General features: G+C 43.7%; 1 protein-coding gene across 3 annotated transcripts in view; it reads right to left on the reverse strand.

Moving 5' to 3' along the window:
- Window positions 1-13548: 13548 nt before the first annotated feature.
- LOC147692563 (acylamino-acid-releasing enzyme-like) overlaps window positions 13549-14953 on the reverse strand; it is a 526970-nt gene continuing 525565 nt past the window's right edge. For all 3 annotated transcript variants that reach the window (XM_086938783.1, XM_086938782.1, XM_086938784.1), the window contains exon 23: window positions 13549-14226. In XM_086938783.1, the coding sequence (XP_086794909.1) occupies window positions 14121-14226 (106 nt within the window). In that variant the 3' untranslated portion in view covers window positions 13549-14120. The remainder of the gene's footprint in view (window positions 14227-14953) is intronic.

Genomic DNA, 14953 nt, shown 5'->3' on the forward strand with positions numbered 1-14953 from the left:
TCCCTGCCTGTTAAATGATGTTCTTTTTATGAGGCTGAGATTAAAATACAAATACCTGTAGAGTTTTGCAAAAATGATTGGTTTTGGTCTATATAGTACAAACGAGCATGCTTAACGTCAAGAGTATGGAGTGCTCTTTCAGGTAGTAAGTCAGGTTGTGAAAAAGACAGAGCTCAATAGAGTAAGGTGGAAAGGGGAGACCACCTTTGGCAAAAACTTAAGATTGGTTCAAAGAATCACCAAGTCTTTGTAGACTTTGAAAGAAGGTTCCTCAAGTGTGAGGGCTTGCAATTAACTCATGCGCCCGAGTGATATGAATGCTATGAGAAATGCAACCTTCCAAAACAGAAACTGCGGAGGACATGTGGCGGCTCCAATAGGGGCACCATCAGTCTAGTGAGAATAATGTTGGGGTTCCAGATTGGGATGGAGTCCACCCTTGGTTATTTTACACGCCTAATGGCCCTCCATGACTGCTTTGATGATAGGAATTTTTAAGAGGGAAAAATGCTCCTGATTCAGCATATATGCAGCAATGACTGCTAGGGGTAGGCCGAATGATGTGTAAGCCAACCCGGACCTTTGAAGGTGTAAGAGGTAAGAAAGGATGTCCTGCACTATGGGCCTGAGTGCAGTGCTGTTGTTTGGGGTACTGTAGTAAACTAAACACCTCCACTTAGCACTGTAGCTAGTGAGTGTGCTGGGCCTACGGGCCTCTCCGAGTAGGTTCATACATTACTATGGCAATCCTAGGTAACCAAACCCTAGGACCTCAGGAGCCAAATTTCTAGGTTGGGCTGCCTGGGGTCTGGCTGCCTAACCTTTCTGTGGTCTTGAGTGACACAGTCCAGCCTGTTGGGAAGCTACTTGTGAGGAACAATGGACAACTAGAGCATAATTGAGGACCTTGGTAGTCTGGCCACGGTGGAGCCACCAGAATGAGGGTGAGGGATGTTTGCCTCAACTTCCTGACCACGTACTGAATGATTGGGAGAGGAGGAAAAGCATAGGCAAATATCCCTGACAAGTTCATCCACAAAGCATTGCCCAAAGACTGCGGATGTGGAAACTTGGTGGCAACGTTTAGGTATTTTGTTTTTTCTGCCTTGGTGAAAAGGCTTATGTCTGAGGTGGCTCACCTGAGAAAGTAAGGGAGCAGGACTTGTTGGTGGAGTTCACTCCAGTGGACTTGTTGCTGTGTTATGCTGAGCAGATCTGCAAAATCTTTGACCACTTCCGGAAGGTACTGAGGCAGGAGATGAACGTGGTGATGTCGGGCCGAACGCCAAATTTATTAAGCTATAGCCAATAGATGAAGTGTGTTTGTCTATTAATTTCTAAAGAACATAGTGGTCATGTTGTCTGTAGGCACCAGGACTAACTTGCCTTGAATCCAATAGGAGAAACGTTTTGAGTGCTAGATGAACGACTAGCAGCTCAAGTGGCTGATCATGAGACATCTCAGATGAGGTGGCCACAGACATTGGACTGCCATGTCAATGAGGTGAGCCCCCCCGTCCCTAGCCAGATAGAGATTAGTCTATTTGTGGTGATGGTCATCTGCAGAACTGGAGGGCCTGCCCTGCAAAAGCTGTTGTTGTTATGCCACTGCAGGGAGTGATGGGTGCTGGCCCTTACCAACATTAGACCCTCCATCTGACCACCTGCTTGTGACCAATGGCTTGAGAAGCACTCCTGAAGTGGGCATGTATGAAGCCTGGCATGGGGTACTATGGTGAGGCAGGAGGCCATCATTACTAGCAAGCGTATAATGGTACAAAGTGGGAGCTGACTGAATGGCTGAAAAAAAGGAAGAACCTTTTGGAATTCTGCACTCTTTGAGGATCAGGGAAAGCTTTGCCCAAGATGGAGATGAGGATTGCCCCTAGTAAGGACTGGACTTGAAATGCTGCTAAGTGCAATGTTGTGGCATTCATAACACAAAAGTTACAGGAAAAGCTGAGGCATCCTACAAAGAATCACAGCAAAAAACAAAAGTTGAATAGCAACATGACTTATCTAAACAAACTGATACGACAACAATTTTTAGAAAAATCAGCTGCTAGACAGCTAGAAATTAATAAACTGAAAAATCAACGCAGGAGAGAAAGAGAAAAAAGCAAGAGAACATTCCAAGATAAAAACTGGGTAGATTTGCAGATAGCAGGGAAACAAAATGATAAACGTGAGTATTGGAATATAATCGCTAAAGAAATAGGCACGAAAAAAGAATTACAAACTATCCCCGTGCCTCCATCAGAATGGGAACTTTACCTGACCATCTTATATAAATTAAATACCACAGCAGAAATGAGTCATCACTCTGTTAGGAACACAGAAATAAATTCTCTATTGAGCTAAACATAAGAAAGGCAAGATCTACAGGAGCAACATGTCCGGACCAAGTACAGATTAAGGTCCTCCAATTCAACCCCAAAGAATGGAGTAAGATGCTATCTCCCCTTTTCAACTACATTTTCAGTACTGGAGATATACCCAAATCCTGGAAGGGGAGCATTATAATACCCATACACAAAAAGGGTACAAGGTTGTATCCTGGCAATTATAGACAGATAGCACTGTTGGACGCAACTAGTAAGATTTTTACAGCGACAGTTTTAGATCATTTAAAAGACTGGGCCTTTTCATCTGGACAGATTCCATTATACCAGGCTGTATTTAGACCAAAGCATTCAGTCACCGATAATATCGCTGTTCTGCAAACCATCTTAGATAAATATGTTACTATAAAATCTCAGGTTGTATATGCTGCTTTTATCGACTTTTCTACCGCATTCAATAGAGTAGACAGAGCGACACTATGGAGAAAACTCAGTAATATGGGTATCCCGGACAATCTACTACACATATTAATAGCATTACATACAAATACTTGGTGCCAAGTCCAAATGGGGAAAGAAAAAGGTCTTACTAATGCTATCCCGACCCTAAATGGCCTTAGGCAAGGATGTCTCCTAGCTCCGTTATCGTTTTCACTTTATCTCAGCGATTTGCCTCAATGTTTTCAGCAAATAAGTAACTTTCCGCCAAAAATCGCTTCCCACAAAATACATACATTATTGTAAGCAGATGATGTTATCATCCTAGATCTAACCCCCTTTGGATTGCAAAGAAACCTTCTGGCTCTCTATAACTATACAGAGGAAAATTTTCTGATACCGAACGTCTCGAAAACAAAAATAGTACTGTTCTCTGGTATAAAAAGGAGTACTAAATTTACCTGGTCACTAGGGGGGAAAACGGTGGGAGTGGTAAATGAATACACCTACCTAGGAAGAATCTTCACCAAGTCCTTACAAAATAAGTCCCATACTTTGAATTTGACCCGGAAATCTGATGTTCATGTAGGAGCACTTTTACGGCTATACGCTGCATCTGGACAGAGACATTTTTCTGCAATGCTTAACGTATATAGTGCCAAAGTAGCACCAGTACTGTTGTATGCACTTGAACACATACCAATAAGTCAGTGGTCCTTTCTAGATTTAAAAGAAGGACAGATCCTACGGAAACTAATGAAGTTTTCCCAGTCGGTTCTAGTGCAAGCTCTCCGACTTGAGCTTTCATTAACTAGCTCCTATGCCAGAGGTATCGCCAATATCATCAGGTGGGCATATAATCTCCTCCATGCTGAAGAAGGAACGCTCCGATCCCTGTAAAAATTGAGACATTTGAACGTGAATCATCGAACTATGTATTTTTAAGAAACGCCCTATTTGCTTTTAAGCTATCAGAGGTCAACATTAAGCTGTTACTTTCTTGGACTCCTGCCCAATTGAAACTTTTCTTAAAGCACTTAACTACAAGACTAAGTTTTGACCTTGACTCTCAACATTGTCTTAAACTGTCTTTATATAAAAATATTACTGAAAATATTGAATATAAGAAACCTCAACAATATATACATTTTAACCTGTATCATGGGGTTAGGAGATCGATTGTCCTGCTCCGACTCGGAATACTCCCTGTAAAAACCCTTACATCTAGATGGTATTTATAAGAAAACCCTATTTGTAATCTATGTAATGGTGGAGAGCAGGACTTGGAACATTTATTGTCTACTTGCACAAATATGTCAGTGGTAAAGGCAAGGAAAAGATTTTTACAACCAGTTTATTCAAAATGTAGAATTAACTCAATACAAGAATTGATTATTTTATGTAAAGTACCGCCAAACGAACTTATATGTTACAATTTTTAAAACCATTTTTAATCTTGTATTAGTATGAAAATTGTAACAAAACTGTTTAAATTATTATATTGTGTATTTAATATTTGTGGTTCTCAGTGGAGAACCAAATCAAATACAATAAACTTGAAACTTGGCATTCATTGTGAACCATAGGCTGTGTAGGAGGGAGACCGTAGCCTGGGTGTGAGCCAGCCATTCCTGTCTGTTTGCAATTTTGATTAGCCAGTCACCTAGATAGGGAGTAACTTGAATTTCCCACTCATGAAATGAGTGGCTACTACAGCTAAGCATTTGGAGAAGACCCTTAGGGCCTTGGTGACTATGAAGGGTAGCATTGTGAATTATCAGTGTTGACCAGTTACCATGAAGTGGAGGGAACACTTATAAGTTGGATGAACCAGGATATGAAAGTAGGCATCCTTCAGGTCGAGGTTGGCCATGAAGTTGCCTTGCTACAACAGGGGGATTACATCATGTAGTGTAACATTGTGGAAGTGTTCTGACAAGAATTATCTTTAGAGAAAAAGGAGGTTGAAGATGGGCCTGAGGGATCCACTAATCTTGGGAATGAGTTAATATTCGGAATAGACTCCTCTGCTCTATTGGTGGAGAGGCACTGGCTCTTTGGCTCCTTTGGACAGGAGCACCTGAACCTCCTTGTGTGGCAGTGTGAGGTGTTCCGGACGGAGGGTGTGGATGCAGGGGATAATGTTTGGTGGGGCTGCGACGAGCACCAGGCAGTAGCTACGCTAAAGACCCACCCGTCCTTGGTGACTTCCTGGGGGGGGGGGGGGGGGGGGGGGGAAGGTTGAGAAATACATGAAGTATCCCCCTGACAGGTGTTGTGTGATAGATGGGGGATGTGGGGTCAGTCAGTTTCTGGAGGCACAGCCACCCTTACTGGGGTGCCTCTGCCCTTAGAGCTATTCTCTGTACAGGAGATTCATGTAAAACCCCTGCCATCCTGCGGATGATAGCCTTGCTGCTGCCGGTGGCAGGACTAGATAGGTACCGGGGAAGTGGCTTTTGAGCCCCCTCTGGACCGTTACCTCTGAAAGGAGCCCTTGCCAGAAAGGACCTGCAAGTCGCTCATCGCTTTGGCAGTTTCTGTGTCTTTCTCGATTTTCTCAAGCATCATGTCAACCTGAGGTCTGAAGAGGTGCTCCCCCCACAAACAGAAAGCTCACAAGGTGCTGTTGCACATCAGACTTGAAGCCAGACATAAGAAACCAAGAGTGGTGCTGCAGAATGAGCATGGTGTTCACTTCCCTTTCAGCAGTATCAGCCGTATTCAAAGCACACCTAATGGTGGCATTGGAGCTGGTCTTGCCTTCCTCAACCCCCCGCCCCCTTTTATGATACTGGTCAGGGAGGTGCTGCAAGAGCCCTTCAATTTCCTCACAGTGGGCTCTGTCATATCAGGAGTGGAGGCCTACTGAGTTGGTAAAGTTCCAGTGCATGACCAGACCTAACACCACTCTCTTCCCCGCAGCATCAATACGCTTGCTTTCCTTGTCAGGAGGTGGAGCATTGTCCATGGCCTGGGCTGCTGCTCCCTTCCTAGGGTGGTGACTACTAGGGAGTCAGTTGCGACATGACCCATGATGTAGAGCGGGTCAGACAGGAATAGTTTGTATTTCTTCTCCAAGTGCGGCGTGACAACAACATTTGACCGGCTCCTTACATATCTCAGGGGCAGATTTAATGATCCTCTTGAGAATCAGGAGGCACTTACAGAACATTCCGTCTTGGAGTGTCTCCACCAGGAAGCCATCTTCTTCAGGGGTCTTTACACAGGACAGTGGTCCCTAGACAAAAGGAAATTTCTGAGAAAAAAATATAGACTAGATAGCAACTATATTCATTGTCCAGCCGGACAGTTTTAATTGATAAGTAAAATGTAAAAAGAAATTAGTGTGATACAAGCAACTAACACACTTAAGGAAAGGACAAACAAGAATTTACAGGCAATTCAGATCGTCTGTGTATCACAATTCCGTCAGACAGTACAATTAGCACACTATTGCTAGCGTCCATTAGCATAATTCGTATGCATATAGTGTGACAAGGTCGATGACGTTTCGAACCTTATACTTATTCAAGGTTCATCTTCAGGACAAACAATGCATGCCTTCTTATTTGAAAAGTCAAGATTAACTTTTTAGCCCATACTGCGGGCACCAATTGCCACAACATATATTGATACAAAAGCAAGAAAAAAAGGGGGGGAAAGGAAAAGAATAAACAGATTAGGGCATTTTACAAAAGATCACACACTTAAAAAAACAGAAACACTTGACTGGTAAAGCCGGCAGAACCAATAAACCAGTAAAACCGATATGTGAACCACCATCTGGCGCGTGCCCTGGACTAGTAATTGGGATATGCAGTACTCGACAATAAATTAAGGAATACCTGCAGGGCTAGTATAAAGAGCCCAAAGCCAGGATAATACCGTGGTAGTCCGCCTAAACAAGGCACAAATGTAACCGTTAGTTGAAAAAAATATATAGTGTACAGCCAATCTACCAAGGAGCATATTAGAATACTCGCTTACTGGATATACAGCAGGACAGCAATAAATCGTGATAGGGGCAGTACTAAATGGAAAAGACAAACAGTACCGTAAATAAAGGTGGTACAAGGGTCACGGCGCCAGATGGTGGTTCACATATCGGTTTCACTGGTTTATTGGTTCTGCCGGCTTTACCAGTCAAGTGTTTCTGCCCCTTGACTCGTCACACTCCCTTGCGATGAATCTCACGCGTTGGTACTTAGCTTTCGTTCATCACAGCACTGGTGTTAATTTAATTTCACCTGGGACACAGGCGGTCTGATCGCTAATTTTGCCGCTATTTCATTTCACTCACTAACCTTCTCTGGTCAAACCTGAAACCTTATTCATCTTGGCATATTGGAATGTGTGTTTGTGGGTCTTGACGGCTGGCACATCTTTAATGGTTGTAACCAACATACAATTGTTTTTTTAAGTGTGTGATCTTTTGTAAAATGCCCTAATCTGTTTATTCTTTTCCTTTCCCCCCCTTTTTTTCTTGCTTTTGTATCAATATATGTTGTGGCAATTGGTGCCTGCTAAAAAGTTAATCTTGACTTTTCAAATAAGAAGGCATGCATAGTTTGTCCTGAAGATGAACCTTGAATAAGTATAAGGTTCGAAACGTCGTCGACCTTGTCACACTATATGCATACGAATTATGCTAATGGACGCTAGCAATAGTGTGCTACTTGTACTGTCTGACTGTGAATTGTGATACACAGACTATCTGAATCGCCTGTAAATTCTTGTTTGTCCTTTCCTTCAGTGTGTTAGTTGGACATCGGCTGGTGTCCTGCGTGTATCACACTAATTTCTTTTTACATCTTACTTATCATAAATTAAAACTGTCCGGCTGGACAATGAATATAGTTGCTATCTAGTCTATATTGATTTTTCAGAAATTTCCTTTTGTCTAGGGACCACTGTCCTGTGTAAAGACGTAATTCCCTAAGGTCCCTAGCATACTGCTTCCTTGGGTTCCCTTGTGTATTAAAATGATATTCAGGGGTGGCATACATGTCAACCTATGGCAGGGGGCTGTGTGTTGGATAACGCTGTGGTATGCCATGGCTTTATCTGGGGGAGTGGGGGTGGTTAGGGTGTGGCCCTGTCAGGGATGTGGTCCAAGTCAGAATCTGTTGGGGTGTCCACATCGTAACCCTCCCAGGAATCTCCTGAAGCACTAGAGTATACCCAAGCAAAGTCCTCAGCTGGAGAATAAGGGCTTGGTCTGTCAGTGTTGAGTAAGACTTCAGGGACCCCTGAGGAGAAGGCATAGAAGGTGAGAGAGGAGGTGGAAGTGAAGGTGGAAAAGGCAGTGGAGGTGAAGGGGGTTGTTGACTGGGAACAGAAGGTTTGACCTTGGGCCTCTTGGGGGCGGGGGAAAAAGAAGTTTCTGATGGCTGGGTTTCCTTTAAGGCAAGTTTGCACTTCTTCGTCAGAACCATGTCCGAGGCAGACATTTTTTCTGTGCTTGGATGGGTGACAATCCTCTTCTGGCTCTTGTCGAGCTCCTGCTGAAGCCTCTTGAGGATGGGGCATTCCTCAATGTTGAAAAGGGCAGGCTTTAGCGCTGAGAGCTAATGTTGCCTAAGTGTCTTCAGCTTCGATGGTGGAGTTGCCTGTGACGTCTCTACACTGACGAGCATTCTGTGGCTCGAGGCCAGTCTAGGATGAAGGGCCTTGGCTGAGTCTCTCCTCAGCTTCAAAGCTTTGGCTCTGTGTCAACCAGTGTTTGAAGACAGTGGCGCTTCTGAAGGTGACGGCGGTTTCAGCACTGGGCTTGATGCCAGTCCCTCCTAAGAGGCGGTGCTTGGCTCAGACAAGCAGCCGCTCATGAAGGATGGTCAGTGCTGGATTCCGAGACTACTAATGCATTGTGTTTTCTATGAGTGGATCAAAACAGACAGAGCTGGATGAAATGTCCTCAGGAGTCTCTTTTTTATTCATCCAGGATATCCTCCTCGCCGGACTCCGATATGTGGGAGCCGATGTATTCGGGGCTAAGCTGGTGGGCTGGGAGCTCCAGTGACTTGCCCATTGCCTCTTCCTCAGTGCGGAGAGGTGTGCCTTGCCGAAATTTACGGGCATCTCCGAAGATTACTGGGCCATCCTGCTGTGTGGCCACCGTCAAACTCAGCGCTGGAGTAAGATCTACTTGCTGCGAAATGCTGAGTAGCAGTCACAATGGTTCTCGTTGTGCTGTGGCAAGAGGCACAAGTTGCAAATGGTGTGGAGGTTGGCCCAAAGAAATTTAGAGTGACACTGGGGGCATCTCTGAAAGACGTCTGCTCCATTACCCCCGGAGTGGCTTTATTCTCCAAAGGTAGTCACGAGCACGCAGTCGCTTGATGGGGCCAGTTAGCAGAGGCCTCTGTCGCTTGCCGCCGATGGGATCGAAGGATGGAACTGGTACAACAAGTTGAAGCAAGCATTTACAATGCAATAGGTCTCGCATTATGAAAGTTTGAGCTACTGGTCTTGTAAATGACAATTTTTTTTACTTATGTGTTGGTTTTGAAAATAGCTAAATTAATAGCTTTGTCATTTACAATGCCAATAGTTATAACTTTCGCAAATGTGACACCTATAGCATTTGTAATGCAACATGTTTTGTATTTACGTGACTTAGATGTACTGATATTACAAATAACAATGGCTTTTAATTTTTAAAAATAATTAATACTTAAATAAAAGTGATTGTAATTTATAATGGCAATAGCTTAAACTTTTGTAAATAACTTTTGTGAAGGTTATGTTCAGTGTATTTTATTGTGATGAAAATCCAAGAACAGAAGTGAAATATTAACATCTTTTTGTGACATTTGTAATAAAGCTTGAAACATTGAGAGAACATAGTTGAACCAGTTGTTGAATGGTTGCACAGATTGATGCTGTGGTTGCGCTGAGTGATGCTGTGGTGGTGCTGAGTGATGCTGTAGTGGTGCTGAGTGATGCTGTGGTGGTGCTGAGTGATAATGTGGTGGTGCTGAGTGGTGCTGTGGTGGTGCTGAGTGAAGCTGTGGTGGTGCTGAGTGGTGCTGTGGTGGTGCTGAGTGATGCTGTGGTGGTGCTGTGGAGTGGTGCTGTGGTGGTGCTGAGTGATAATGTGGTGGTGCTGAGTGATAATGTGGTGGTGCTGAGTGATAATGTGGTGGTGCTGATTGATAATGTGGTGGTGCTGATTGATAATGTGGTGGTGCTGAGTGATAATGTGGTGGTGCTGAGTGATAATGTGGTGGTGCTGAGTGATAATGTGGTGGTGCTGAGTGATAATGTGGTGGTGCTGATTGATAATGTGGTGGTGCTGAGTGATGCTGGGGTAGCGCTGAGTGATGATGCTGAGTGGTGCTGGGGTGGCGCTGACTGATGTTGTTGTGGCGCTGAGTGATGCTGTGGTGGCGCTGAGTGATGCTGTGGTGGCGCTGAGTGGTGCTGTGGTGGTGCTGGGTGGTGCTGAGTGGTGCTGTGGTGGTGCTGAGTGGTGCTGTGGTGGTGCTGAGTGGTGCTGTGGTGGTGCTGAGTGGTGCTGTGGTGGTGCTGAGTGATGCTGCCGTGGTGCTGAGTGATGCTGCCGTGGTGCTGAGTGATAATGTGGTGGTGCTGAGTGATAATGTGGTGGTGCTGAGTGATAATGTAGTGGTGCTGAGTGATGCTGGGGTAGCGCTGAGTGATGATGTGGTGATGCAGAGGGCAGAAAGGCACAAAAAAAGAGTCTAACAGAGGGCAGAAGGGCACAAAAAACGAGTCTAACACGGGGCAGAAAGGCACAAACAAGCACCAGAAGAGACACGAAATCCCACAGAAGCTGATGAATAAGACGCAAGAACATGTGAGTGACAAAGAGCCAACCAATGATAAGCAACGGGCTGTCGGTAAATCCACTGTAAGCTAAAAATCCCATCTAATAAACTAACATGCTGTCACCAAACAGACCGCTCATGCGCTCTTAAACGAGGATCTAAAAATCGGGACTTCATTCTCTTGGCAACTGCGTTTTCACGAATAAACTTGAAATCTGCCCTTGATAAGCAGTTTCCACTTCCAAGGAGAGTTTGCTGTAATAGGGAACTGTAAAGAGTGAATAATCCTGCCTTGCTGCATGTGATTAGTCACATCCCACTTGGGCAAGTCTGGGCGTCAAAGACTCCCAATGGCACACTAACAGCCTTCATCCTTTTAGCAACAGCAGAGACTGCGAGCTCTAAAAACGTTAATGCTGGCGACGACTTTTTGAATCTGAAAGGCTGAATTCTTTGTGCCTCAGTCTTGCGCTGATGTTTTTCTTTTGCAGTGACGGGCCCCTAATATTTCGGTTCTAGATTCCATGTAGTAGCCTTCCGCAAGGAAAAATTGCAGGTCTACGGACCCCCGTCGCGGATCCGAGACTGCTGGAGGTCGGCCCAAGCCTTCGATCAACCACAGCTGCTCGGAATATATTTGAACAGCGAGCTGTATCTATTCCTAAATAATGGGCGCCCGCTCGGAATATATTTGAACAGCGAGCTGTATCTATTCCTAAATAATGGGCGCCCAAAACAGCCTAGCCTGACAAGCGGCAACACAGCACACAGAGAAGCGAGTTGGCTGACACCTGTGATCGTATTCTAGAAGGCATCAGAATAAATCTATGCATTAATTAGTCAGCTTTTTACCGTTTCTGGGTCTATATTCGCGTACTGCTACAAAGAGTAAAAGTAACACTTGATTTGGAGCGTTTTGTAACGAGTCAACTTTAGTGGTTATATTTTAGAACTGATGGTGAAAATCGGAATGAACCATCCAGGATTAGAACATGTGGGGCGCACATTGAAGCCAGTGTGGATAAGGAAAATACAAATTCGGGACCTGGTTTAGGTACCCATCAAATCTAGGGTAAATGCAGCAGCTTTCTTTTCTGCAAATAAATCTAATATAAAGTAAAGTGGCAAACATTATTTGCAGTTTCTAAACTAAAGTGATTGCAGGTCACAATAAGCGCCTCGTCCTCCGAGAATAATTCAGTGCTAGCAATTGAGAGTGCAAAGTACCACTTTAAAGAGACACTGGTTATGTTGGCATTCCCGGGGAAGGTTTGAGTGTGCCACGCTTGTTGCTGGTATGGAACCCCGGCTGATTATTACGATGCAGCGTGTACGGTTTATCATTTGTGAGGCCCACGATGAATGGAAAGAACAGACGAAAAAGCACTGCAAGCTAAAAATCTCATCTAATAAACTAACATGCTGTCACCCAACAGACCGCTCATGGGCTCTTAAAACGAGGACCTAAAAATCGGGACTTCAGTCTCATGGCAACTGCGTTTTCATGAATAAACTTGAAGTCTGCCCTTGAAAAGCAGTTGCGGATCCGAGACTGCTGGAGGTCGGCCCAAGCCTTCGATCAACCACAGCTGCTCAGAATATATTTGAACAGCGAGCTGCATCTATTCCTAAATAATGGGTGCCCAAAACATCCTAGCCTGACAAGCGGCAACACAGCACACAGAAAAGCGAGGGTGGCTGACACCCGTGATCATATTCTAGAAGGCATCAGATTAAATCTATGCATTAATTAGTCCGCTTTTTACCGTTTCCGGGTCTATATTCGCGTACTGCTACAAAGAGAAGTAACACGTGATTTGGAGCGTTATGTAACGAGTCAACTTTAGTGGTTATATTTTAGAACTCGTTGTGAAAATCTGAATGAACCATCCAGGATCTAATCTAATATTAAGCCAAGTGGCAAACATTATTTGCAGTTTCTAAACTAAAGTGATTGCAGGTCACAATAAGCGCCTTGTTCTCCGAGAATAATTCAGTGCTAGCAATTAAGGGTGCAAAGTACCACTTTAAAGAGACACTGGCATCGGGGGCGGGCAGAGGATCCCTTTGAAGTGAAGCACGGCCTTGCGGCCGTGAAAGTGAAAGGAAACAGCAGGTATGTAATTAATGGGGAGGAGAAGTGAGGCCGAGTGCGAGCTGGGGTGAATGCCTGAGGCGGAGAGCAGGCTGAGGAAGCTTTAGATGCCTGTGGGAGGGAGGCTGATGGCTTTAATGTGGACGCGCGTTCCGCCCCAGTGCACCACACGAACTGTAGGAAATCCGTGCGATGGTTTCAGACCTTGAATGAGCCTCTATACTCTCGTCTATTAACCCTCGCGGGATTTAATAGGCGAGACCTAAAAATGCAGTCTTCTTGAGATAGGGTGAAAGACAGGGTACTCGAGGCCGCAACAGGAACCAATGAACTCGATGCCAGAGAAAAACAATCTAACAATTGTATTTGTGCATGGTCGCCGACTCAACCAGAGGAAAAGTCACTAAGACTTCACTTTAAAGTCTTTGAAGAAAAACAACTTGCAACATCAGAGCCCCACACTAGATGGCAGGAGTTTGCAGAGAATATGTCTCTACAGCCACACATGCTACGAACAATAGAGTACCAAAAGTAAGCGCAGATTTGAGATAACTCCAACCTAAAATGCGAACTCCCTAAATACAACAGCTCCTCTGAGGTGTTGCCCTACATTATTAAGCTTACCAGTTTTGCTACTTGTTAGATTACCAAAGCACCTGGGATGAACGGAGTACACACTGCAAAATAGATGCAGCTCTCATGTCGGTTTTCTCAGATGGGCTCTTTTTGTCTTGATTTAAGGTCAAGTATAAGAGGATCTGATTATTAAATAGGATAGTGGCCATGCTGTTGACTGGCAAAAGATGATGGTAGAGATTACCATTTTTGAAGTAGAGTCTGGTTCAAGGGTCAAATTTTGACAAAAACGATTATTTACATTGAAGTATACAAAGATGCATTTATTTGAGCGGAGTGTGTAAAATAAAGTCAGTTTTCCCTTCTTCATTTTGCAGGCGAAGACACAAGTGTTTGCTAGCAAGAGCCACGACAGATGCTACAAAGTGTGCTATTGGACTTTAGTCGTAAGAAAAAACAATCTAATGCAAGGAACATATAACATATTACATAAAATCCTTCTGCTCCATGACTAATTCAGTTGGTCTGTTCCTACCTCTCGGCCCTCAAAATGTTCATGTAACACCAGAAGCCGGAATCACAGGCGTATTGAAATAAAACCAGAAACAGATGAACAAGAATAATTTAATCTCTATTTGTCAATATTCGATTCATATTAACAGGAGGAAAAAGAGCAGCAAAAATGAGGTTTATGGAAAGAACTGCCCTCAAAGTCCATGGGAGGCAAGGGAAGAAGGTACCTTTAAATACATTTCGGAGAAAGCTTTGAGTGATGGTACTAATTATCCCATGAATTTAAGAAACCGGATTTAAAAAGCAGAGCCCTGAAGGACGTATAATTTTTATTTGGCATAAATTGAGTGTTCCTAGGCTAGGTCAGTACTGCAAATGCTGTAGTATCCACAGGGCAATGTTCATAAAGCAATCCGACTCTGCATCCACTTTATCGAGGGCGTGGCCATTCCCTGGGTACCACAGAACCCTAAGGAAGATTTAAAAAAAGATACATGAGCACAGGCCTTCTGAAGAGGACACTTCACATGAGCATGCCATTTAATCATGCCATAACACCAACATGAGTGAAATCATGCATTTACTTTTTTTCATCACTCTTTTCATTGATTTGTAAAGAAATTAACAAAGGTGACAAATCAGATGCACATATCTTATGTTTTCAGAATACACAAAAATTACATTTTAACACTTTATTGGGTCATCACATACCTTCTCTCTTCTTATCCTCTGGTTCGACCTTGTCTATACATAAATTCAGGATAATCCACAAAAAGGAAATTTTGGGTGCAAAAATTCCTTTCCTAAGGCATTATGGAATCCTGCATTTGACTTTGACTGTGAAGAACTTTATCAGAATCGGACTGAACCATTTACCCTGATAGGGACCACAGGGGCTTGAATTGATGTAAAATGTGATTAAAATAAGAGTTTGTATAATCATTTGCAGGGAGTCATTGGATCATTTGTTATTTCACAGGAGAACAATATTGTGGAGGCAACTTTTTATATACAGCTTATTTTAAATAGATGTGATTGGAGCAGGGACAATGTGAGCACTTTCTACACTCGTAAGTATTTACAAAAATAATGTTTGATCATTTAGAGTGATCCTTTTTTGAAACTGGTCGATATCTTAATTTGATTAACAATACGAAGTTTGAATGTGCTGTTTTTTAAAACCTGAAAATAATCTT

This window comes from Lissotriton vulgaris, chromosome 9, assembly GCF_964263255.1.
Source record: "Lissotriton vulgaris chromosome 9, aLisVul1.2, whole genome shotgun sequence".
NCBI classification, from domain to species: Eukaryota; Metazoa; Chordata; class Amphibia; order Caudata; family Salamandridae; genus Lissotriton; species Lissotriton vulgaris.